Source organism: Bos indicus x Bos taurus, chromosome 29 (assembly GCF_003369695.1).
Source record: "Bos indicus x Bos taurus breed Angus x Brahman F1 hybrid chromosome 29, Bos_hybrid_MaternalHap_v2.0, whole genome shotgun sequence".
Taxonomy (NCBI): Eukaryota; Metazoa; Chordata; class Mammalia; order Artiodactyla; family Bovidae; genus Bos; species Bos indicus x Bos taurus.
In genome coordinates this window covers 8,628,721-8,652,792 of record NC_040104.1, presented here as the reverse complement: position 1 = coordinate 8,652,792, position 24,072 = coordinate 8,628,721, and the positions used below count along the sequence as shown (strand labels likewise).

Sequence of the window (24,072 nt, the reverse complement as noted above, 5' to 3'; positions counted from 1 at the left end):
AGCTGGAAGACCCCACCTCATGACAGGCCAGAGAGGGAAGATGGCTTCCTACAAGGGAACCCGAGCTGGTGGCTTTTCTAGTTTGAACTGAGTTTCCTCCAAATGAGGGGACCCTTTGTGGGGTGTTGGGTCCACAAGCCCCACTTGCTTCCTGTGCTTACTGGAAGCAGAGGCAGGGCTGTGTTGGCAGTTGCTTCCTGCACCCAGCGCCCGCCCGCCCGCCCTGGGGAGGGGCCAAGCCCGCCCTGCTGGTGATAAGCCAGGGAGGGTTGCCCTCTGAAGGAAACTCCAAAGAGAAAGCAGAGGGGGAGGAAGCACGCAGCGGTCTGCAGGTGTGTGGGCCGTGGCCAGGAGTGGCTGACGCGCCGACCCCCCCAACACACCTGCAGCCCCAGCCCCTCGCAGGCAAGGTAAGCTGGTGGGCAGCTGGAGGCCCAGGGACCCTCCTCGCCCTCGCCCTCTGGCAGCCCTCTCTGCCCAGAACGCCTCTCTCCGTGCGGCAACCTAGACTTTCCACGGCCCTTGAGAGGCGTCAGCAGCTTTGGGGTGGTGGTTCTGAGCTTTGGGCCTGATGGGGACTGTTTTCTGACCTGGGTTCACCATTTCTAGGGTGGGCAGCTGCCAGGGCAGGCTTGGGCTGGGCTGTCGGCTGGGCAAGCAGGTGGACGTCGGGCCCAGCTCTGGCACTGAGCTGGGGGGTGTAGGGGGAGCCCCTTCCTACTCTTAGGGGCTTCGTCTTCCCGTCTGCACAAAGGGAGAGGGCTGGGCAATGTGGTCTCGAGGGGCCCTTGCGAAGCTCAACCATTGTGATGGAGAGAGGGGTCCGAGTTTCTCACCTGGGACAACCCACCTCCCGGGTCTTGCTGCTGCCGCGGCACTCTGGCCTGCAGGCTTGCCCTCTGGCCCCTTGCCTGTCCCGGGCACCACAGGCCACCTCCCAGCTGCCCACTCGCCTCATCCCCACCCTCTCCTCAGCGCCGCCGCAGCCATGGCGGGCATGAAGACAGCCACCGGGGACTACATCGACTCGTCCTGGGAGCTGCGGGTGTTTATAGGAGAGGAGGACCCGGAGGCCGAGTCGCTCACCCTCCGCGTCACGGGGGAGTCACACATCGGTGGGGTGCTCCTGAAGATTGTGGAGGAGATCAGTGAGTGCCCACGACCCCCGCCGCCCACCGGGTCCCCCAGGGCTTCCGGGCCGGCCCTGCTGCACGGCCCTCGATAATGGAGTCACAGTGACTCAGGCACCAGCTTAATCATTTTGTTCCAAAAAAGACATTTCCCCAACTCAACTTCCCCTCCCTCCCACTGTCGTCCACCCTTCCTCCATGCCAGCTGGTTCTGCTAAGACCCCCAAGGACCAGACCCGGCCACGGGCCTCTGCGTCAGGAGAGGCCTTGCCTGGGCTGAGGCTGAGGTCCCATTCTGGGGGTCAAGGGGAGGCCAGAGGGGGCTCCTGGTGACTTGGGGACCTGGTCCAACGCCCTGTCCCTGGGCGGAAGCCCTCAGCATGCTGGTGACAGGCCCCAGCCTGGGTGGGACGGCCCTGCCCCCACAGGAAGTTACAGCAGAGCCTCCTGTGGTGTCAACCCTGGAGGGGAGCAGGGCCAGCGACAGGGGGCTTCTCATCGCCTCTCCCTGCTGGGGTGGGGGCTGCCCCTTCCTGGGAGGGTGGCCGGCTGGCTCTGATAGCCAGAGCCGGAAGGCAGGCCCACGATAGGCCCATCTAGCCCACAACCTGGGCCCCTGCGGGTGTGGGGCGGGGGCGGGCTGTCTCAGGCCCATCCAGCCCCCGCCCCGCCACGTGCGGCCCAGAAGGAGGTCAGTGGCTTGTGGAGAGCGTGGGGCCCCCCCAGACAGCCCGGCCACAAGGCTGAGGTAGTAAGGGGAGCCTCCAGAAGGCAGGGCCCCAGGAGGTTGTGAAAGCAGAAGTGGGGAGCAGAGGGTCCCTCAGGAGACTGGGTGACAAGACTCAGGCAGGCCTGGCCAAGCAAGGCAGAGAGGGTGAAGACCAGGTGCCCCAAGAGAAGGCCCAGCTGGCCCCGGGGGACGGTCCACAGCAAAGCAAGAGGCCTCAACAAGGAGCCTGCGTGCTCCTTGTTGGGTCCAGAGTCAGGCCTGCGTGCCTGCTAAGTCGTGTCCAATTATTTGCAACCCCATGGACTGTAGCCTGCCAGGTTCCTCTGTCCAAGGGATTCTCCAGGCAAGAATACTGGAGTGGTTGCCACTCCTCCCCAGGCTGCTGGGCCCCCAGGGTCAAGTCCCTCCAGCTTCTCCTGTCCCCCACCCAGCAAATACTGTCCCCACTCCACCAACTCCCAGTCTTTCCTTAGGGCATCAGAGTCACTGATGCCCAGCCAATCCAGCAGTGCCAACCTGGGGCCTGGAGCACAGCTGGGCAGGTGAGACCCGACATTTCGGGGCCGGCTCAGGGCCAGGGTGGGCTGCTACACAGGAGAAGCCAGCATGGAGGTCGCACCCAGCCCAGGACAAGATGAATCCCGAGTGAAGTGAAGTGAAAGTCTCAGTCGTGTCCGACTCTGCGACCCCATGGACTATACAGTCCGTGGAATTCTCCAGGCCAGAATACTGGAGTGGGAAGCCTTTCCTTTCTCCAGGGGATCTTCCCAACCCAGGGATCAAACCCAGGTCTCCCACACTGCAGGCGGATTCTTACCAGCTGAGCCACAAGGGAAGTCCATGAATCCCGAGAGGGGGGCCGCAAACAGGGAGGAGCTAGGCGAGACACTGGGGCACGGGGCGAGTTCTGAACAGGGTGAAGTCTGGGGGCTCTAGGCCAGGGAGGACTCCGGAGTGTGACAAGGAACAAGGCTGGGGGCCTGCTCTTGTGTCCGGTGTTTGGGATTCCATCCTGGAGGTGGAGAGCCACAGGAAGGGTTCCCAGCGGAGGCTATCGGGCTAAGGCAGGCCCCTCCCAACAGGGCGGGCTGCAGGCAGTAAGGACGGACGGGAGGCGGAGTGTGGAGGCGGGACTGCCTGGATGAAATGCGGCTGAAGGCAAAGGGAAGCAGCCTAGCGGGAGGGCCGTTGTCACCCTGTCCCCAGGATCTGGGGGGAGCTGATGAGGGGAGGGGGAGCCTCTGTCCACTAAGTCGTGTCCAACTCTTTGCAACCCCATGGACTGTAGCCTGCCAGGTTCCATTGTCCAAGGGATTCTCCAGGCAAGAATACTGGAGTGGTTGCCGTTTCCTCTTCCAGGGGCAGACCCAGGGATTGAACCTGTGTCTCTTTATGTCTCCTGAACTACAGGTGGATTCTTTACCACTAGCGCCACCTGGGAAGCCCCCACAGAGTCAGGCAGAGCAAGGTTAAGAGGAGCCCCTGGGGGGCTGGGACTCAGGATTGTTGCATTCATAGTCCCAGAGCCGGGCACATAGGCAGGCAAACAAAGGTTTCTGGAATGATCGAAGCCAATGGATGTGCCCCTTAGCCAGTCGGTTTCTGGCCTGGGGCTCACAGCAGAAAGGTGAAGACATAGACTAGATGAGACTGGCTCCCCCTCACCCTGGGAAAAGGCATGACCAAGGAGGGAGAAGAGGGTCCTCTTCCTGAACCAATGGGGATAGGCAGGGGCTGGCCTGGAGAGGGGCCAGTGAAAGAGAACAAGGGCAGAGGGCCACAAGGAGACGGGAGTGTGTGCCACAAAACCAAGAACCGTGAAGGCACAGCGGGGGGCTTCTGGGCAGGAGAAGGCTGGAAGGAGGTGGAATTGGGGCAGGGGACAGGACCACTCCCCAGGAAGGGCTCTGACACTAGGGGACACAGCGCTTCCTCTGTCTCACCTGGCACCAGTTCAGGCTCCTGGGGGGAGGATTAAGAGGGGCGTGCGCGTCTTCTGTCACTGGCCACGTGAGACCTCGAGGCGCTCCCATCTCTATCCGAAAGCCCACGCTCTGTACTGGCGCAGCGACGTGCCTGTGTCACAGACACATTCCACTCGCCGCAGGGCAGCAGGCCCTGCTCGGTGTCCATGGCTGCTCACATCTCGGGAACTAGAAAACTGAGGCCCAGGGAGGCTCAGGTCTTGGCCAAGGTCACAGAACTAGAAACCACTAGCTCTTTACGGGGCGCCTGCTGCTGTGTGCTCGGCATAATCCCTAGGCCCTGCTGTCGCCTCTGCCTCCCGAGCTCCCAGAAATGCCGGAGAGAAGCCATGAAGTCGGGACTTGCAAGAGGACACAGGAGGTGCTGCATGGGGAAGCCCAGTGCCCTGGAGTGTGAGAGGCGGGGGCACTGGGTTCTGGGTTGGGGGCTCCCCCGGGAAGTGACTCCGCTCCGTGGCAGCTGAGCCCAGGGGACAAGCAGGTTAGCCAGCAAACAGCCGTCATGCCACGACCTCAGTCCTGGGCCCCCAGCCTGGCCCTGCTCCTGGCCTGGGCCGGGGATTGGGTGTTCAGCACCTCTGGATCCCAGGCTCGTGCTCAGCACTCAGGGCAGGGCCCACCTAGGCTGACATGGTCGCCCTTGGGCCCCGCAGAACGCAAGCAGGACTGGTCAGACCACGCCATTTGGTGGGAACAGAAAAGGCAGTGGCTGCTGCAGACCCACTGGACGCTGGACAAATACGGGATCCTGGCCGACGCCCGCCTCTTCTTCGGGCCCCAGCACCGGCCCGTCATCCTGCGGCTGCCCAACCGCCGTGCCCTGCGCCTCCGCGCCAGCTTCTCCCAGCCCCTCTTCCAGGCCATGGTGGCCATCTGCCGGCTCCTCAGTGAGTCCCCAGGTGGCCCCCATGCTGCCCCTGCCAGGGTCCAGCCAGGGGGAAGGTCCTCTCCCTTGCCAGGCCCAGCCACTGTCACCTCATCCTTGCCAAGCTGTTGTTCCCCCTCCAGCTTGGGGGGCTGGGACCTGCCCCAAACTGCCCATGGGTGGGGCAGGAGGTCACAGGGCAGGACCCTGGCCTCCCCTTGAGGCCTCGGCTCCCCTCAGGTATCCGGCACCCTGAGGAGATGTCTCTGCTCCGGGCTCCCGAGAAGGAGAAGAAGAAGAAGAAAGAAAAGGAGCCGGAGGAGGAGGTGTATGACCTGACCAAGGTCGTCCTGGTCGGGGGTGAGTGCAGGCTGCGGCAGCCCAGGGATGCCGCCGGGGGGCGCCTGGGAGAGGCCTGGGTGGGTGAGGGGTACCGGGCCTGGCTGACCCCCACCCGCACTCCAGGCGTGGCCCCCGCGTCGTTCCGGGGGATGCCAGCCCACTTCTCAGACAGTGCCCAGACGGAGGCCTGCTACCACATGCTGAGCCGGCCGCAGCCCCCGCCGGACCCCCTCCTGCTGCAGCGCCTGCCTCGGCCCAGCTCCCTCTTGGACAAGACCCAGCTCCACAGCAGGTGCGCAGCCTGCCAGGTCTGCAGGCGCCCTGGCACCCCATGCCATGTGTCCTGCTCCCAGAGCCCACCCCCTCCCCCGTGGCCTGCTCAGTCTCATCCCCAGGCCCCCTTTCCTGTATGTGTGTGCTTGCCCCCGAGCCAGCCCGGCCCCCTCCACCGCCCCGCTGCCCCTGGCTCGGCCCTGACCCCCGGCCTGTGCTCTGGTCCAGGTGGCTGGATTCATCGCGGTGCCTCATGCAGCAGGGCATCAAGGCCGGGGACACGCTCTGGCTGCGCTTCAAGTACTACAGCTTCTTCGACCTGGATCCCAAGGTGGGCAGGGTCAGGGAGAAGGGAGGTTGGGTTGTGGGACACGGGGGATCTCGTGTCGAAGGTCTGGGCTCCGCGAAGGTTAGACACTTGTGGGAGTCTGCCCAGCTGTCCGTTTGTGGGTCCACACCCCCGTTGGGTAGCTCCACCAACATGGTGCTGGGCCCCCGTGGATGCCAAGGCCTGTTCCTCAAGGGTTGTCAGGGAGAGGCAGCTCAGTGTAGACCGTGGTAGGTGCTGGGAAGCCTGCTCAGGTGAAAGACGCCTGGGACACCTGGGCTCAGGGAAGGCTTTCTGGAGGCAGCGGCACTGGGACCGGCAGGAACCAGGGCAGGTGAGGGGTGAAGCTTTGCAGGCGGACGCCTGTGTGTACAGCTCCCTCCCTGCCTGCCATCCGCATGGCAACAAACAGGCTCCATGCATCCGGGCTCAAAAGCCCCGCTTCTCTGTCCCCACTTCCTTGCCAAGCTTGTAAGCATCGTTGTCCACAGAACCCGGGTGCAGTGTCTTTGCTCCCCAGAAGCCTTTCCAGTGGGTACTCCTTGATGCCCTCTCTCTCCTCAGCCAACTCCATCCTGGAGTCTTCCTTCCCCGTCCTGTTGAGGTGACCAAGCCCTCCATGCTGTTTTGTTTTGGGCTGTACCGCTCGGAGGGCATGAGGGATCTTAGTTCCCCGATGGAGCTTGTGGCCCCTGCAGTGGAAGCATGGCGTCTTAACCACTGGACCTCCAGGGAAGTGCCCCAGTCCACTTCTTACTTGACTGCTTAGGATCCCCACACACTGCTCGGGGGTCTGCAGCTGCCCTGCCCCTCTCTGCCCTTCCTTCTGTCTCTACAGCCTCTGGGAATTGCGAGCTCCAGGGCTCCCTCTCCAGCCTCCTCTCTCCACCCTCTCTCCCAGGAAGCTCCAGCCTCCTGGGTTTAAGGATCATCTCTGTGCTCTTGAAGCTCTCAGTTTTACCACCTCCAGCCCAGACCTTCCTCCTTGAGCTCTAGACTCTCATGTCTAAGCCCTAGACTCTCATGTCCAACTGGCCATCTCTGCTCTGGCACCTAACAGGCATCTCAACTTCTGTTTGAAACAAAACTCTTGATTCCCTGTCTGCCCAGCGCTTCCTCCTACCACGGACTCATGGCAAAGACCCTGCACTTACACTCCTCTTGCGGCTCCCAGGCTCAGTAGTTGTGGTGCTCAAGCTTAGTTGCACCATGTAGAATCTTTCTGGGCCAGGGAGCAAACCCGTGTCTCTAGCATCAACAAGCAGATTCTTATCCACTGTGCCACGAGGGAAGTCCCATTGTAATTATTTAAACTTTAATAACCAGTCCATTATTTTTTATTAAACTTTTGGTTTTGAGGTAACTGTAGACTCACGGACAATTATAAGAACTAATACATGATGGAGAAGGAAACGGCAACCCACTCCAGTTATCTTGCCTGGGAAATCCCATGGACAGAGGAACCTGGTGGGCAAAGAGTCAGACACTGAGGGAGGGGCAGGCGCTTGCTAGAGGCCCCAGAGCTTTTGATGGCAGAGCTAGCACTGTGGCTGAGGACTCCCGGCTCCCAGGCCTCTCTCACCAGATAGGAGCGTGGAAAACTAGTCTAAAATACGCCTGAGGGCTTTCCTGGTGGCTCAGTGGTAAAGAATCGCCCCCCTGCCAAAGCAGGGGACGCGAGTTCCACCCCTGGTCTGGGAAGACCACACGTGGCAGAGCAGCTGAGCCCATGCATCACAGCCACTGGGCCGGGGCTCTCGAGCCCGGGATCCGCAGAAATGAGGTCTGTGGGTACCAGAGCCCATGCTCTGCAACAAGAGGAGCCACAGCTAGAGAAAAGCCCACGCAGCATGAAGACCGTGCACAACCATAAATAAAATCATTAAAAAACAAAAAAACAAACAAAAAAAAGAACTAATACATGGGATCCCAGGCCCCTGGAACTGGGTACCCCAACCACCATCACGATCAGGACCTTGACCTGATACAGTCAAGACACAAGGCAGCAATCAGTTGTCCGGCAGATCCATTTTTAAATATAAAAAGCAGTCTTTTCTCTCTGCCTGCACACACACCATTTCCTACGCTCTTTATCCCAGTGTGTAGATTCGGATTTCCAGCTGGTATCATTTTCTGTCTACCTGAAGGACTTCCTTTCACATTTCTTTTCAAGCTGATCTACTGGTGATGGATTCTTTCAGTTTTTGTTCGTCTCTGTAAGTCATTATTTTGCCTTTGATTTTGAAAAATACTATTCTTTGATGTAGCGTTCTCGGTCAATGTGTTTTTTTTCCTTAAAAATACTGCCCCACAGTCTTGTGGCTTGCTCCTTTGTAGGTAATGTGTCTTTTTCTGACTGCTTTTATGGTTTTCTCTTTACCACTGGCTTTAAACAATTTGACGATCATGCGCCTTGGTTTGCTTCAGGTTTCTCATGCTTGGGGTCCACTGAGCCTCTGGAATCCGAGTTCGTAGGTTTCATCAAATTTGGAAAATCTTTGACCTTTGTTTCTTCATGTATCTTTTCTGCTCCTCCATTTTATGGGAGTCTGATGACGTGACTATTAGACACAGAAAATCGTCCCACAGTTCACAGATGCTCTGTTCAGTTTTTTATTTCCCCCAGTCTTATTTTCCTATGTTTCATTTTGGATAGTTCTATTGCTCTATCTTCAAGTTTACGGATCTTTTCTTCTCCCTTGTCTAATCTGTCATTAATACCCTGCCTAGAAGTTCAGTTTTGACCTTTTTAACATTTTCCATCTCTCCTTAACATGCTCATGCTTTCCTCTATCTTCTTGAATATACAAGATATATTTAAAATAACATTTTAGGAACTTCCCTAGCAGTCCAGTGGTTAAGACTAAACCATCCCTGGGTGGGGAAGTAAGATTGTGCATGCAGCAAGGCCAAAAAAATTAAAACGTTTTAGTGTTTTTGTCTACTAATTCTATTATCTATGTCATTTCTGGATCTACTTCTATTGACTATCTCCTAATTATGAGTTGTGTTTTTCTGCTTTTCATGCCTGATAATTTTTAATTTGATACCAGACACTACAAATCTTATACTCTTACATGCTGGATTTTAAAAATACTTTAAAATCTTATTTGGGGATAAAGTTAAGACACTTGGAAACAGTTTGATCCTTCTAAGGTTTGCTTTGAACATTAATAATTGTAATTTGTGATAATTAATTGGGACTTCCCAGGTGGCCAATTGGTAAAGAATCTGCCTCCCAATGTAGGAGACGCGAGAGATGTAGGTTCCAACCCTGGGTCAGGAAGATCCCCTGGAGTAGGAAATGGCAACCCACTCTAGTATTCTTGCCTGGAAAATTCCATGGACAGGGGAACCTGGTGGACTGTAGTCCATGGGGTCACAAAGAGTCGGACACAACTGCGCATGCACAAAGGCAAAGGCAGTTATTAATTAGACCGGACAAAAGTTTACCCTATTACTGAGGCAAGAGCCTCCTGAGTCTTCTGATGTTATATACATATGATGAGGTTTCTCTAATCTCTGTTGGGAATACGAACTCTTCCCACCCTGGTGTGAGCTCTGGCAAATGTCCACGTGTGTCTTTCAGTGTTTTCTTCCATCAGCCTTGGCTTGTTTCCTCACACACACATGCACACTCATTAATCAGCTAAAGACTCGAAAGGGGCCCTCTGCTGATTCCATGTAGAACTTTCTCTCTGTGCAGTTCTCTGCTCTGCAGCACTCTGCCCTGTGAACTCTAGCTGCCTTGGACTCGCCAAATTCTCAGCTGCACCTGCTCACCTCTCACCTTGGGGAATATGCTGGGCTCCATCTGGGGTCCTCCTCTTGCCTGCAGCATTCACACTTGCTCCAGGCAGCAAGCTGGGGAAATCTCACCATTCATTCACTTGTTTCATAGTGATTAGTGGTTGCTGTTCAAGGTCGTGTTATCCACTATCTAAAATTCACTTGGTTTTCCTGTTTTCTTTGTTTTGTAAATTAAGTGTTTGTTTTTGCCGCACCTGTGGTATGGGGGCTCTTCGTTCCCTGAGCAGGGATCAAATCCGTGCCCCATGCAGTACTGCACCACCAGGAAAATCCCTGAAATTTTATTTTTAATCAAAGTAACAGCTTAAGGAGTTGAATAGTCCCAATAGTAATAACAACAACAGAAAAACACTTCCTTTCTACCTCTCCTTATCCCAGATTTCTGATCCCTAGAGACTGTAGGTTTTAAGTCTTTAGCTTTTTATTCTAGTGTTTACCTCTATATGACAAGCTTAGATATGTCTATTCCCTTGATTTTTTCTTCACTCCATGCATTATCTATTCACTTCGTATGAAAGATGAAAATTTAGCTGTCTTATTTCCTCCCTCCTTCCCCTACAACATACACCTCTTTTGCATCTTCCCAACTGAGCTGTGTTGTAGTTTTTGGTTAAAACAACATGTGCGCGGTTGTAAATGGTAACACATATAAATAGTGTTCTGAGCTAAGCCACAGAGTGACTATACTTCCTTTCTTGGTTTATTTATTTTCTGTTAATTGTCTGTGCTGTGCTTAGTTGCTCAGTCGTGTCCGACTTTTTGCAGCCCCATAGACTGTCACCAGGATCCTCTGTGTGTGGAGGTTCTCCAGGCAAGAATGCTGGAGTGGGTTTCCATGCCCTCCTCCAGGGGATCTTCCCAACCCAGGTTTCCCGAATTGCAGGCAGATTCTTTACCATCTGTTAATTGCCTATCTGTGCACAATTAGAAGTGAGACGCCAAAAGGCTCTCTGGACACTCTCCGTGAATCTGTGGCCTGCCGTGGGAGCTCTTCAGAGTGATGAGGTGGGATGTTGCATAACCCAGTCCCCCCAACACTGCAGCTGGAGCACAATGCCCCTTTCAAAATGATTGGTTACTTTAGGATATCAATCAGTGTTATATCTTGGTGAGAACCGTGGAATGGTGGCAATCTAGACCCACTGGTTGACTGTTGTCCTGGAACTTCCCTTCAGTATTTCCTGGTAATTCCTATAGTTGACTTCTTGATTCCTGACTCCCTCATTTCAATGGAGCATATATTTCAATGACTTCCCCTAAAATGGCAACATGGTAATAGCTTTCCCTAAGTGGTTTGAAATCCTGTGTGTTTGAAAAGGTCACTGGTCTGCCCTCACATGAAAGTTTGCATAATTCTTGGTTTGAAACATTTTCCTGCCAAATTTTGAAGCAACCTCCCATTGTCCTCGAGTTTCTAGTGTTTCTGTTGAAGAATCTAACTCCATTTCATTTTCAACCCTTCCATATGTGACCCTTGCAATTTTTCCTGGAGGAGTAGGAGAGGCCCCAGAAACTTAAGCATATTCTTGGGAGTTGCCTGGTGGTCTAGTGGTTGGGATTCAGCAATTTCACTGCCATAACCTGGGTTCAATTCCACATCAGGAAACTGAGATCTTGCAAGCCACACAGCGCAGCCAAAACAAGACACAAAAGAATCTTTTCCTTATTTCTTGATGTTTAAAAAAATCTCTCAATAGTATGTCCTCATATGAATCTTTCTTCTTTGATTGTCCCACATACTTGCTGAGCCCTTTCAGACCAGAAGCCTGGGTCCTTGAGTTCTGGAAATATGGTCTATACAATCTCTTTAATAATTCACTGCCTTCCACTTTTCTGTTTTTTTTTTTCCTCCTGGAACTTGGTAGATATTACACCTCCTGGATTTATTTTTACAAGAAAAAATTGGGTATTTATCTTTTTTTTTCCTTTTTCATGTTTTTTGTCTTTTTGTTCTACTTTCTGGAAAGTTCCTTGACTGATCTTCCAAATAATCTATTGACTTTATAATTTCTGCAACTGTCTTTTTAAATTGTAAGAGCTCTTATTTTCTGACTGTCCTTTTTTAGTGTTTTTTTATTTTATTTTTTAGTGTAATATACATTTAGAAATACTCACAAATGTCACCAACACATCAAGCAATAGAACTCTACCAGCATTCAGAAGCCAAGCAGTATCTCCCGCAGGGGGAACCATTACTGTTACTGCTAACACCATAGATTAGTTTTGCCCATATTTGAAATTTACATAAAGGAAGTCACACATTCTATATACTCTTTTTGTGTATTTTTTTTCACTCAGCATTATGCTTATATGATTCATCCATGTTGCATATAGGGTAGCATATTTCTTATTGGTGTGTACTATTTCAGGCTGTCAGTATACCACAATTGATTTTAATTCTCCATTCTATTGTTTTGTTATTACTAATTTTTGGCTGCACCAGCTCTTCACGGCTGTGTGCAGGCTTGTGGGCTCTAGAGCGTGGGCTCAGTAGTTGCGGTGCATGAGTTTAGTTGCTCCACGACATATGAAATCTTCCCAGACCAGGGATTGAATTCGTGTCCCCTGCATTGGCAGGAGGTCTCTTATCCAGTACACCAGGCAAGTCCTCCATTCTACTGTTGATGGGCATTGTACAATGTTTAGATTGGGCTATTATGAATAGAAACACTATGAACATTCCAGCATATGTCTTTTGGTGAACATATACCATATTATCTGTAAGGTATACACCAAGAGGTGGAATTGCTGGGTTGTGGGGCACGCACTAGTTTGAAAAATGAAAGTGTGTCCTATTCTTTGTGAAGCCATGAAGTGTAGCCCACCAGGCTCCTATGTCCATGGGATTCTCCAGGCAAGAATACTGGAGAGGGTAGCCATTTCCTTCTCCAGGGGATCTTCCCAACCCAGGGAGTGAACCTGGGTCCCTTGCATTGCAGGCCGATTCTTTACCATCTGAGCCACAGGGGTTATGGGGCAGACACTGGTTTAGCTGTAGTAGATAACTACACCCCCGTACACCCCTACCAGCAGTGATGAGAGTTTCAACTGTTTCACACATTCACCAGTACCTGATATTTCCTGCCTTTCCCATCTTAGCTATTCAGGTGGGTGTGTAATAGTATCTCATATGGTATTTTGTTTGTTTATTCAAGCAGTTTTACTGAGATATAACTTCTATACCATACAAACCACCCACTGTAAGCAGTTTATTTTTAGTAAGATACAGCTATGCCACCATCACCACGATCCAATTTTAGAACATTTCCATCACCCCAGAAAGCTCTCTAGTGCCCATTTGCAGTCATTCCTTCTTCCACACCCAGGCAACCACTGATTTGCGTTTCTGTGTGGCTTTAATGTACGTTTCCCTGATGACTAGTCAAGTTGAGAACTTTTTCACATGACTGTTAGCCCTTTGGATATCCTCTTTTGTGAAGTTTCTGTCCAATGTTTTACCAGTTTCTACACTGAGGTACTTATCTTTTTCGTACAGCTTTGTAGGAGTTCTTCATATATTCTGTGCAGAGTACTTTGACAGATAAATGTATTGTGAATATATTTTCACAAAGCACAGAATACTTTGCCTTTTCATTCTCTTAGTAGTTTATTTTGAGGAACACGAGCTCCTAATTTTAATATAATCTGAGTCATAGTTTTGTTTTATGATTAATATATTTTACATCCTGTTTAAGAAATCTTTTATTCTAAAATTGCACAGATGTAGTCCTATTTTTCTCTAAAGGTTTTACTGTTTTCACTTCGATATTCAGATCTGCAACTCAACTGGAACTGATATTTGTATGTGGTAAGAGGCAGAGATACAAATACTTTACTTTTTTTTTCATTAAAAATTTTTTTTTTTTTTTTACCATATGGGTATCCAATTGACCCAGGTCCATTTATTGAAAAGAACATCCTTTCCCCAGTGATGGCAAGATTTCCCTTGTCCCAAGGTGAACATACATGAGTCTCTCTCTGACTCTCTTTTTAAATATTTTTTAAAAATTATTTGGGAGTGCCGGGTCTTAGTTTGCAGCATGCAGGACCTTTGATCTTCACTGCATCATGCGAGATCTTTATTTGCAGCATGTTAACTCTTAGTTGCAGCATGTGGGATCTAGCTCCCGACCACGAATGGAACCTGGGCCCCCGGCACTGGGAGCACAGGGTTTCAGCCACTGGACCACCAGCAAAGTCCCTCTCTCTAACTCTCTTTGATTCCATTGATCAATTTGTCTCTGTCAATACCATGTTGTCTTAATTACTATAACTTTGTGATTACATTCCTTTTCAAAATAGCTTCCTGTTCTTGTTTTAGGAGTGCAGAATTTTGTCTCTGTAAGGATTTCAACTAGTGTTTGAAGTGTTTTTCTGCTGTCTACATTGTCTTTATTTCCTCCAAGTTCATTTTCCCCCTGACTGTACTTCATGCCAGCAGTTTTTGTTAAATGTGGATAATCCCTGCCTGCCCTTTCATACTTAGTAAGGCTCTAAGAAGCCAATTAGAAACCCGAGTGGATGAACAGGGCTTGGCATTTGGGAGGGTCTCCTGGCGAAAATGGGGCAGGAATGCCCCCTCATTGTGGGGGGTTTCTCTTTGGCTTCCCAGCAGTGAAAGCTCTGATCTCTTGACTGGGGAATAGAAGGCTCATTGCCAATGTCTTTGATGGCAAATGGAGAAGGGCTGAGGGTGTCTCATCTTTCAAAATGCCAACTTTCTCTTCATTCAGCTGTTTTCAGTACAACGTACTCCCACCCAGCTGTGCCATGAGTGCCAGATGCACTGGCTCAGCATCTTGAGAGAGTAAATCTCTGGTTTCTACCAGGTGCCAGCTGGGAGCAGGGAGTCACTCGGCTGCAGGGAGTAGGGAGGAACTGTTCCATTTACAGGCTTTCTATGGTCCTCATTTGAGCCCACCCTCGCCTCGAAGAAAGGCTTCCCTGGTGGCTCAGACAGTAAAGAATCCACCTGCAATGTAGGAGACAAGGGTTCAATCCTTGGGTCGGGAAGATCCCCTGGAGAAGGGCGTGGCAACCCACTCCAGTATGCTTGCCTGGAGAATTCCATGCACAGAGGCGTCTGGCGGGCTATAGTCCATGGGGTTGCAAAGAATAGGACACTGAGTGACTAACACCTTCACCTCCCAGACCTGAGCCTGTCTACGACATGAACTGGGATGCCTTTGTTCAGATCTTAGTTCTTTTTGCTGTTTGCTTTCTGATTTTTCCAAGCTCATTAGTGCCTTTGCCTTAGAACAAGAGAGGGAAAAGAGTGTGAGAACCCAGCTCTCCTTCTCTGCAACTCAGTCCTTGTCCACGTTTCTGCTTTTCATCTTCCAAAATTTTGTTAGTATCTCTCAACCTGCTTTAGTCCCCTCTCTCTTCTTAGTTCTTTTGCCTTTATCCCTGTTATGGCTTTGCTATTGATGCTGGTGGGTTTCAGAGGAAGTGTGGGCTTAGTCTTACTTCTATGGGTAACTGGAGTTGCCCCTTTGAGCTCCCTGCTCCTTCTCTCTGGAATGTTCTTCCTACCACTCTTCTCGTCAGTGGTTCCTTGTCATTCCCAGGTGTCAGCACAGCAAGCCCCCTCCCCAGGGAAGCCTTCCCGGAATGCTTCCCTCTGGGGAGTAGCAGCCCTCCCCACCCCCACACCCTAGTTCCATTCTTTCTCATCACCAACAAACTCGTGGGCTTCTTGCCTGAGTCCACGAGTGAGCCCCTGTTTTGGAAGTTACTTCCTTTATCGCTTTGAATCACTTATTTATTGAGAGATTTACTCAGCCCCTGCCTTGTCCCTTCATGCAGGGCACACAGTAGACAAATAGTCGATATCTGCACAGAAAGGTTTAGAGGGAAGAAACCACCGCCTGCCTGGGCAGATGGGGTTGGCAGGCTGCGGTTGGGGTCTGCTGCCCATGTGGAACCACTCCATGAGCTTGCACAGCACAGGTCAGGCTGAGGCCGGAGGCTTGCGGGGAGCTGGGTGCATGGGGTGCTCAGGACAGATGTCACCCAACCAACCCAGCCTCCCCCTCCCTCCAGACAGACCCAGTGCGGCTGACCCAGTTGTATGAGCAGGCTCGGTGGGACCTGCTGCTGGAAGAGATTGACTGCACCGAGGAGGAGATGATGGTGTTTGCAGCCCTACAGGTGCTGGGCAGGCCGGGGGCCCCCAGGGGCTGGGTGCAGGCCAGGCCTAGGGCAGGGTCTTCCAGGGGGAACCCTGTATCCGGGGAAGCCCTTTTGGGCAAATGGGCTGCCGGCTTAGCCATCCCTGGCCATGTGCCCCCTCCAGTACCACATCAACAAGCTGTCCCAGAGCGGGGAGGTGGACGAACCAGCGGGCATAGACTCAGGGCTGGACGACCTGGATTTAGCCCTGAGCAACCTGGAGGTGAAGCTGGAGGGGTCGGCGCCCACGGACATGCTGGTGAGGAGCGGCTCCAGTCAGGGGCTGGGGTCAGGGTTGAGCGCAGGGGCTGGGCGCCCCCCCTGACTCCTCTTCTCCCCAGGACAGCCTCACCACCATCCCAGAACTCAAGGACCATCTCCGGATCTTCCGGTGGGTCTGGATCCAGCCTTGGCAGCCCTGCTGGAGGGGGGCCCAGTGCGGAGAGAGGATGGGGGGGAGGGAGGTGGCCTGCCCTGAACCTCCTGCCACACCCTCAGGCCCCGGAAACTGACTCTGAAGGGGTACCGCCAGCACTGGGTGGTGTTCAAGGAGACCACCCTGTCCTACTACAAGAGCCAGGACGAGGCCCCCGGGGAACCCATCCAGCAGCTCAACCTCAAGGGTGAGTGATGGCGGTCTGCAGGACAAGGGCAGGGCCGGGCCAGGGGCGTGCAGGGGCCTCACCTGACCCACCTGGGACTGGCCAGGTGAATGCTCTCACCTGTCTCCAACTAAGGGCCGGAAGATGCCCTCTGACCCAAGGCTGCTGTGCAGGGCTGGCTTTCACCCAGGGCCCTCGCACCAGGGCTCCTCTCCCCAGCCCCCTAGCCCATCCTTTCTTCCTCCAGGCTGTGAAGTGGTCCCTGATGTCAACGTCTCAGGCCAGAAGTTCTGCATCAAACTCCTGGTGCCCTCCCCTGAGGGCATGAGTGAGATCTACCTGCGGTGCCAGGATGTGCGTGAAGGGCCGGGTCCAGGACCCCTGGAGGCTGGAGCTAAATGGGCGCTGGGCGGGGCCAGGCCAGGGGCACGGGGCGGGGCCAGGCCAGGGGCACGGGGCGGGGCCAGACCAGGGCCCTCACCTCTCTCCCCGCCCCTCCCACCCCAGGAGCAGCAGTATGCCCGCTGGATGGCTGGCTGCCGACTGGCCTCCAAGGGCCGCACCATGGCGGACAGCAGCTACTCCAGCGAGGTCCAGGCCATCCTGGCCTTCCTCAGCCTACAGCGGACAGGCGGCGGCGGCGGGGGCTCCGGCAACCATCCCCAGGGTCCCGATGCCTCCGCCGAGGGTCTCAACCCTTATGGCCTTGTGGCCCCACGCTTCCAGAGAAAGTTCAAGGCCAAGCAGGTGCCAGGGAGAGTGGGTGGTGGGACTGACCAGAGGGTTTACCTGGCCAACCTCAGCCCCTGGATCTCCACAGAGCCTTCCCCTGGAAATGCACGCGCTCACTCGCTCATTCTCCCTCCCCGGTCCTGGGACTGGGTGTAACCCTCTGGGAGGGGTCACAGTCCAGCCGCCCCGTCCTCCACAGGGCCTGGCTCAGCTCACGCGGCTGAATGCAGACAGGGTGCACTCCAGTGGCCCCACGCTGGGCACTGTCCCCACCGCAGGCTCCACATCCTGTCTCCTTGATGGGGACAGGCTGGGGGTCTCAGGGACCTTGGCAGCCCCTCACCAGCTTGGTCCTGCAGCTCACTCCACGGATCCTGGAAGCCCACCAGAACGTGGCCCAACTCTCGCTGTCTGAGGCCCAGCTGCGTTTCATCCAGGCCTGGCAGTCCCTCCCCGACTTCGGCATCTCTTATGTTGTGGTCAGGTAGGAGCCCCACCCCAGCCTGCTCAATTAGGCACAGCCCTCCCCTGCTGCCTGGGGGCAGCGTGTGAAGCCTTCCTTCCTGTCCTCGGAGGGGAGACCTTACTGAGGGCAGCCCGTGTGCACTCCCTCCATCCTGCACCTGTGCAGCACACACTAGAGAGCGATCAGGCCGAGAGAGCCGGTGGCCCCCTGCACCCATCCCAGCCCTGCCACACACCGTTCTCCCTGGGCCTTGGGCAGCTGGTCTATAGGACAAGGTTGGGTGGCTGCTGTGAAGGGAGCACCCCCTTTGACTGCCCACTTTCCGAGCCTGTAGATAGGAACAAGCTGAGGATGATGCTAAAAAAAAAAAAATGTTCCTATTGAAAGGCATGGACTATTTGGCTGACGCTGCTAAATGCTATCATAGGGATTACATCAGTGAAGCCCCATTTTCCACATGAGGAATTTGAGACCCAGAGAAACTAAGGGACTAACTTGCCAGCTTGCTCCTGAGTGCCACACCAAGCTCTCTGGGTGGGCTCCGGGGCCATGCAGAGTGGGGGTGGAGGTCCCCCCCTCACACTTTCCACTTGGGCACCAGGTTCAAGGGCAGCAGGAAAGACGAGATCCTGGGCATCGCCAACAACCGACTGATCCGCATCGACTTGTCTGTGGGTGACGTGGTTAAGACCTGGCGCTTCAGCAACATGCGCCAGTGGAACGTCAACTGGGACATCCGGCAGGTGGGCCTGGAGTGAAGGTGGGGGAGGGACCTGGGACTGGGCCGGACCCAGCCAGGGGCAAGGCACCAGCCCTCTGACCGCCCGCCCCACAGGTGGCCATCGAGTTTGACGAGCACATCAACGTGGCTTTTAGCTGCGTGTCCGCCAGCTGCCGCATTGTGCATGAGTACATCGGGGGCTACATCTTCCTGTCCACTCGGGAGAGGGCCCGGGGGGAGGAGCTGGACGAGGACCTCTTCCTGCAGCTCACCGGAGGCCACGAGGCCTTCTGAAGCCTGTCTCACTGCCCCCGCCCGCTCACCACCTGCCATGACCACTCCTAAGTCCACACCCGCTGGGACTCACCGTCCACACACTATCCAGACATGCAACGACCGAGCTGGACCCATTCACTCACTGTCACTGGCTCTGTGTAGACCAGGGTCCTGGCTGGGTCGGACCCTGCCATCCTCCGGGAGGGTAGGCCCTCATTTGCACAGCACCCGCCCTTCCCTTGTCTGAGTGGCCAGGACCAACACCTCTGACCCAGCTGAAGTCCCTGAGCACACGAGGAAGACTGGCTGCAGCCACGGGATGATGACTCGTAGTTTCAAATCAGTTTCTTTTTTATCTTTTTACATTTTTAAAAAAATAAATATTTTATTGTTGGGTCATCCCTCTTCCTCTGGAGCTATGCTTGGAGTCTCTCTGATGCTCTTTCTCTTCATTGCCAGCCAAAGAGAGGGGCTTTCCTGAGATAGAGAGGAGAGTTGGTTAGAGAAAGGAGAACTAAGTCAGTCTGAGGTTGCAAGCTGGGAAAGAGGTGAGGGCAGAGGGCACAGGCTTCGGGCACAAAGAACAGGGCTGGCTGGGGTAGTGGTTCTTACGGGTAGGGCGCAGCTGCAGGGCCTCCTTGAAATACTTGGGAGGCAGGACGCCATCAGCATTCCCTGGAGTCAGGATCACCCCATTGGTAGAGCGAAAGAAGGGGATTCCATCTGCCGACAGAGCCAGACCTGTGATTCAAGCCCTCTCAGAAGGCCTGGGGTGGTCCCTCCTGTGTGCAGACTCACCTGCCAGGGCCAGGGGCCCATTGATGAACACAGCCACTTCACAATTTGGCCGCATGCCTGAGTGGACAATTGGAGCTGGGGCCTGGGGCGTCTGGACTGTAGTTATCAAACCTGGGCGGGCTGGGATCCTGGGCTCATTTCAAGGGGTGGGGAGGGGATTTGTTCCTGCATGCAAGTATGGGCTGGCCCTGAACAAGAGGCTATGACCCTCAGAGGGGGACCTGGAAGGACAGATTGCATAGGAGTAGCTTGGGAGAGGGGCACTGACCACTGATGACACCAGGGTCCCCAGGCAGTCCTGGGGCCAGGTGGATGTGTGTCCTTCCTCGGCAGGATAGGCCCTTGAGCAGGATGGACGGCCAGTGCTGCCGGAACGTGCCATGGACGAGCATCAGGGGCAGGGCCTGCGGGGTCTCCAGGGGCTCCAGCTCCAACTCAGGCACCTGGGATGGATGCGGGGGGAAGGGCGGCAGTGACCCTCCCCGCACAGGCAGGGCTCTCACGTGGCTCTGCCACTTGTCCCCTTATGACCCACCTGCAGGGAGTGACCCTGATTGGCCCGGATGAGGGGGCCGGTGCTGGGGTCCCCTGGCTGCAGGGCAAAGCGCTGCTTCACATTGGTGTCCACCACGCGTTGAACATCTTCAGCTGAGAAGCTGCGGAACTGGGGCAGCTGCAGGAGGGCGTCCAGGGGCACGAAACCATCTGTGGGGAGGCAGGGTGGTAAGGAAATGACCTTGCTCTGGCCCGCGCCAGAGTTCACAGGGGGAGCCTCAGACCGCAAGACCAGAGCCCATGTGACCTTTAGACAGTCCCCCCTTTCTGGGCCTCAGTCCCTCACCTTACATGAAATAGGCTCTGTCTCATGAAGAGACAGGACCCCCAGTCTCACAGAGGGTCACAAAGATCAAGGGACCCTTTTGAGGACAGAACCCAGCCCAGAGTGGACACTTAATAAACATCAGTTGCCCCAACACCCCTAGTGCCCAATCTTGGTGTAAGTGTTTATTGGGCCACTGGGCTGGAGGTATCACCAGGCCTGGCCAGACACAGGCTCCTCTCCCAGTCCGCCCTGGACATGATCCTGGGCTCTGGGCCTCAGCCTTCCCTTACATGGCAGGGATGTACCTTCTGTGCTGTCCCCACAGGACTGTGGTAGGAGTCATGGGGGAAGGCGATTACCGACTGGCTCACTCTACTCCCTGGGCTCCAAGCACTCCTGGGCCCAGCCCCTAAGATGCTCACTTACCGGCCCCCATGGGAAGGCCCAGCTTCAGGGCCCCGTGGCGCAGGGCGTAGGACAGAGCCTTGGACAGCTGGACATCTCGGTCCTGAAAGAGCCCAGAGCTGACCCTTAGTCCCAGTGGTGACCCTGCCTGCCCAGCTGCTCACCCTGAAATCTGAGTGACCTGCCGCAGAAGGAGACCAGAGGGACAGCAGTCCCTGTGCTCCTGGGAACAGTATGACCCAGCAGCTCCTGCTCCCATGCCATCAGCATTTCCCAGGGAGCAGGGCTCAGAGCTGCCCTCCCCGCCCTCCCACATTGGGAGCAGGGGTGAGGGTGGAGAGGGGAGCACCTGGTCCCGGGGGGGTCTGTGAGCCCTTCTACCCTTGGGCCCAGCTGTTTCCCGCCTCCTTCCTCCAGAGGAGTTCATGGCCAAGACCTGTGGGGAGCAGTGACATGGGAGACTGTTAAGGACCCTCCCATCTCCCCAGGCTGCCCGGTGTCACAGAGCCTCAGGATTTGAGAGCTGGGAGGGGGATATTCAGATCACTAAATTCACTTCCCACCCCCAACTCCCTGGAGCCGATAGGGAAACAGGCACAGCAGGCAAGACTTGCCCAAGGTCACAATATGTCAGCCACGGGTCCCAGGGAAGCTGAACCCCCCTGACCCAGGCTCGTTGGTCTGCTCCGCAAGGCGCGCCTCGGGAGGCGCGGCCGCCATCCAGGCTAAAGTGCGGAATTGTTTGGACCGGCCAGACAGACGGAACAGGGACAGACAGGAAGACTCACCGACTCCGGGTGCCGGGCAGCTGATCCGGCGGGGCCCTGAGCACCGGGACCGGCCAATGAGAAGCCGAGAAAGAAGGGGGCAGGCATTTCCGCTCCGAGGAAAGGGGCGGAGCCTGCGGGAGAGTGGGCCTGTGAGTGCCTGCTGGAGGCCGGAGCTTCCGGATGGTGGGAGGGGTTCCGGCATGTCTAGGGTTGGAGCCAGGACCTTTGGTTTGCGGAGACAGGGGCACTGGGGGAGGCAAGACCTCTGGTTTGGGGAGACAGGGGCACTGGGGAGAGACAGGACCCAGGACCTCTGGGTTGTAGGGATGCCGGGGAGTCTAAGGGATATCTTGTAGCAGGAGCCTAGGAGCTCTTGCTGGGATGATAAGACATTTTACTGCCTAGGGAGTGGTCAGGGGGATGTAGAAGGGCTGCGCGGGGGTGGGTACCCTCAGGAAGTCTGTGACAGAGGGGGCCAGCTGCCGCGCCCAAGGGAGGCTGTGGGTCCCCCGAGGTGACAGGCTTGGCTGTGTCGTCCCCAGAACTGCCCTCTCCAGGCCATGGACCCTGAGGTGTCCCTGCTGCTGCAGTGCCCCCCCGGGGGGCTGCCTGAGAAGCAGGTTCGGGCAGAGCTGAGCCCAGCCTATGATCGTCGCCCACTGCCAGGAGGAGACAAGGCCATCATCGCCATCTGGGAGAGCCGGCTTCAGGCCCAGCCCTGGCTCTTTAATGCCCCCAAGTTCCGCCTGCACTCCGCCACACTGGCACCCACTGGCTTGCCAGGGCCACAGCTGCTCCTGCGCCTGGGCCTTACTTCCTATCAAGACTTCCTGGGGACCAACTGGGCCAGCTCAGCTGCCTGGCTGCGACAGCAGGGGGCCACCGACTGGGGTGACAGGCAAGCCTATCTGGCGGACCCCCTGGGTGTGGGCGCTGCACTGGCCACTGCTGACGACTTCCTTGTCTTCCTGCGCCGCTCTGGCCAGGTGGCTGAGGCACCTGGGCTGGTGGACGTGCCCGGTGGGCATCCTGAGCCTCAGGTGAGATGCCAGGCTGGGCGCAGAGGCACAAAGACCCACAAAGCTCAGCTTTGTCTTCCTCATCTCTTAAAAGGGGAGTTGGCCTGGTGCTTTTCCAAAGTCTCTTCTTAGGGGTAGCCTCTCAGCCTCTCCGCTGAATCCTGTCCCAGACCCATGGGAAGCTAGGGAACTGGGGGTGGGGGTGGGGATGGAGAACCTAGCTGAACCAGTAGTTGCCCATCTGGAAAAAGAGGGCTGGGGTCAGAGGAAGTGGCCCTCAGGGCCAGTGCGTGTGGGGGGGAAGTAGGGCGGAAAGAGGGGAGCAGAGACTGAGTTTGACCTCTCACAGGCCCTGTGCCCAGGTGACAGCCCCCTGCACAAGGACCTCCCTGGGGAGCTGGTGGTGCACGAGCTCTTCTCCAGTGTCCTCCAGGAGATCTGTGATGAGGTGAGTGAGGGGCAGGCAGAACAGAGTAGTGGGCAAGGAGGGAGGAGGTAGAACAAGCCAGAATTCCATAGGTCCAGACTGGCACACGGCTTGTGGGATCTTAGTTTCCTGACCAGGGATTGAACCCAGGGCTTTGACAGTGAGAGTACGGGACTCCTCCTAACTGCTGGACTGTCAGGGAAGTCCTAGGCATCCATCATTGAGCAAAGAGCTTGGCTTTGCAGCTAGGCACACTTGAAGTGGAATTCTAACCCTTGCCTCTGTGTGCCTCAGGGTTTTCCTCCCTACAGTGGGGATAATGATAAATGTCTTGCCTACTTCCCCAGCAGGTTTGTTGAAAAGAGGGGTAAATAGGAGTCCCAGTTACTAAATCAACTTCCCTTGGGTGACTCAGGGCAAACTGTTCCATCTCTCCAGTTCTAGTTTTCCCACATGAAATGAACGTGCCCAAGATCTGACTTTCTGTGACTCTCGGCACTTGAACTACAAACTGTAAAACGCTGTACTAGGGTAACATGCTATTCTTCATTGAGGGGGCGGGGACGTGGGAATTGGGCACTGACAGGTGGTATCCCTGGCCCCAGGTGAATGTGCCGCCACTCACCCTGAGTCAGCCGCTGCTGTTGGGCATCGCCTGCAATGAGACCAGTGCCGGCCGTGCCAGTGCTGAGTTCTACGTCCAGTGAGTGATCTCTGGGGGACAGAATCCTGGGTCCTGGAGTAGGTGGGTGGTTGAGGGGCATGGCTGAGGGAGCTGGTGCTCTACAGGGCCCCTCCAGGGGCTAAGCACTCACCAGGCCACTCTCACATCCTGTCCAGGTGCAGCCTGACTTCTGAGCAAGTGAGGAGACACTACATGAGTGGGGGACCTGAGGCCCACGAATCCACAGGAATCATCTTTGTGGAGAAACAGGTTCGAGGTGGCAAAGTGTGTCATTTGGATAAGCATCTGGGTTGGGGCTTGCAGAGGCCTGGTCATGCACGTCTGTCTCCCAGGCCTGGGTCGGACGGGGCTCCCAGATCTCAGAGCTTCTCTCCAGAGCCACAAGTCCTCACGGGGTTGCCTTCAGCCCAAGGGAGAGTGCCAGGGACCTGCTCAGCCCCCTTAACATGAGGTTCTGAGGCTCAGAACTGTGGGCACAGCTCCCACAGGAAACCTGACGCTGAGATGTCTGGGTCTCACTGTCTCTCCCCACAGAGTATGCAGAGGTTGCAGGAGACTGAGATGTGGGCTGAGCTCTGCCCCTCAGCCAAAGGCGCCATCTTCCTCTACAACCGGGTCCAGGGAAGTTCCACCTGAGTCTCCTGGAGTCCCCAGCCCTATCACCACAGCTCGGAAGACAATAAAGGACTTTATTCTTGGATTCCTTTGGCA

At 55.2% G+C, this 24,072-nt stretch overlaps 3 protein-coding genes across 10 annotated transcripts; 2 read left to right on the top strand and 1 right to left on the bottom strand.

The window, feature by feature from the left end:
- Window positions 1-270: 270 nt before the first annotated feature.
- Window positions 271-18,849, top strand: FERMT3 (fermitin family member 3). Its single transcript, XM_027531378.1, has 15 exons — window positions 271-410; window positions 976-1,148; window positions 4,499-4,732; window positions 4,951-5,070; window positions 5,176-5,344; window positions 5,554-5,656; window positions 15,509-15,616; window positions 15,762-15,896; window positions 15,979-16,028; window positions 16,136-16,260; window positions 16,487-16,593; window positions 16,747-16,986; window positions 17,331-17,455; window positions 18,039-18,180; window positions 18,273-18,849. The coding sequence occupies exons 2-15, from the start codon at window positions 989-991 to the stop codon at window positions 18,450-18,452; spliced, it is 1,998 nt and encodes a 665-aa protein (XP_027387179.1). The 5' UTR covers window positions 271-410; window positions 976-988; the 3' UTR covers window positions 18,453-18,849.
- On the bottom strand, window positions 18,765-21,335 carry TRPT1 (tRNA phosphotransferase 1). Of its 4 annotated transcripts, none has more exons than XM_027531387.1 (8): window positions 21,249-21,335; window positions 20,810-20,896; window positions 20,482-20,563; window positions 19,768-19,937; window positions 19,501-19,675; window positions 19,233-19,289; window positions 19,047-19,157; window positions 18,765-18,911 (listed from the first exon to the last, which is right to left on the bottom strand). In XM_027531387.1, exons 1-8 carry the CDS (start codon window positions 21,333-21,335, stop codon window positions 18,820-18,822), a joined length of 861 nt encoding a protein of 286 aa, XP_027387188.1. In that variant the 3' UTR covers window positions 18,765-18,819. The 4 variants fall into 4 exon arrangements, with proteins under 4 accessions (XP_027387188.1, XP_027387191.1, XP_027387189.1 ...); XM_027531390.1 differs by lacking the exon at window positions 21,249-21,335 and adding an exon at window positions 21,128-21,220; XM_027531388.1 differs by lacking the exon at window positions 19,233-19,289.
- Window positions 21,239-24,061, top strand: NUDT22 (nudix hydrolase 22). 5 transcript variants are annotated; one of them, XM_027531382.1, is made up of 6 exons: window positions 21,239-21,379; window positions 21,773-22,270; window positions 22,599-22,697; window positions 23,282-23,379; window positions 23,517-23,610; window positions 23,896-24,061. In XM_027531382.1, the coding sequence occupies exons 1-6, from the start codon at window positions 21,305-21,307 to the stop codon at window positions 23,995-23,997; spliced, it is 966 nt and encodes a 321-aa protein (XP_027387183.1). In that variant the 5' UTR covers window positions 21,239-21,304; the 3' UTR covers window positions 23,998-24,061. The 5 variants fall into 5 exon arrangements, with proteins under 5 accessions (XP_027387183.1, XP_027387185.1, XP_027387186.1 ...); XM_027531384.1 differs by lacking the exon at window positions 21,239-21,379 and adding an exon at window positions 21,389-21,413; XM_027531385.1 differs by lacking the exon at window positions 21,239-21,379 and adding an exon at window positions 21,406-21,486.
- The last annotated feature ends 11 nt before the right edge of the window (window positions 24,062-24,072 follow it).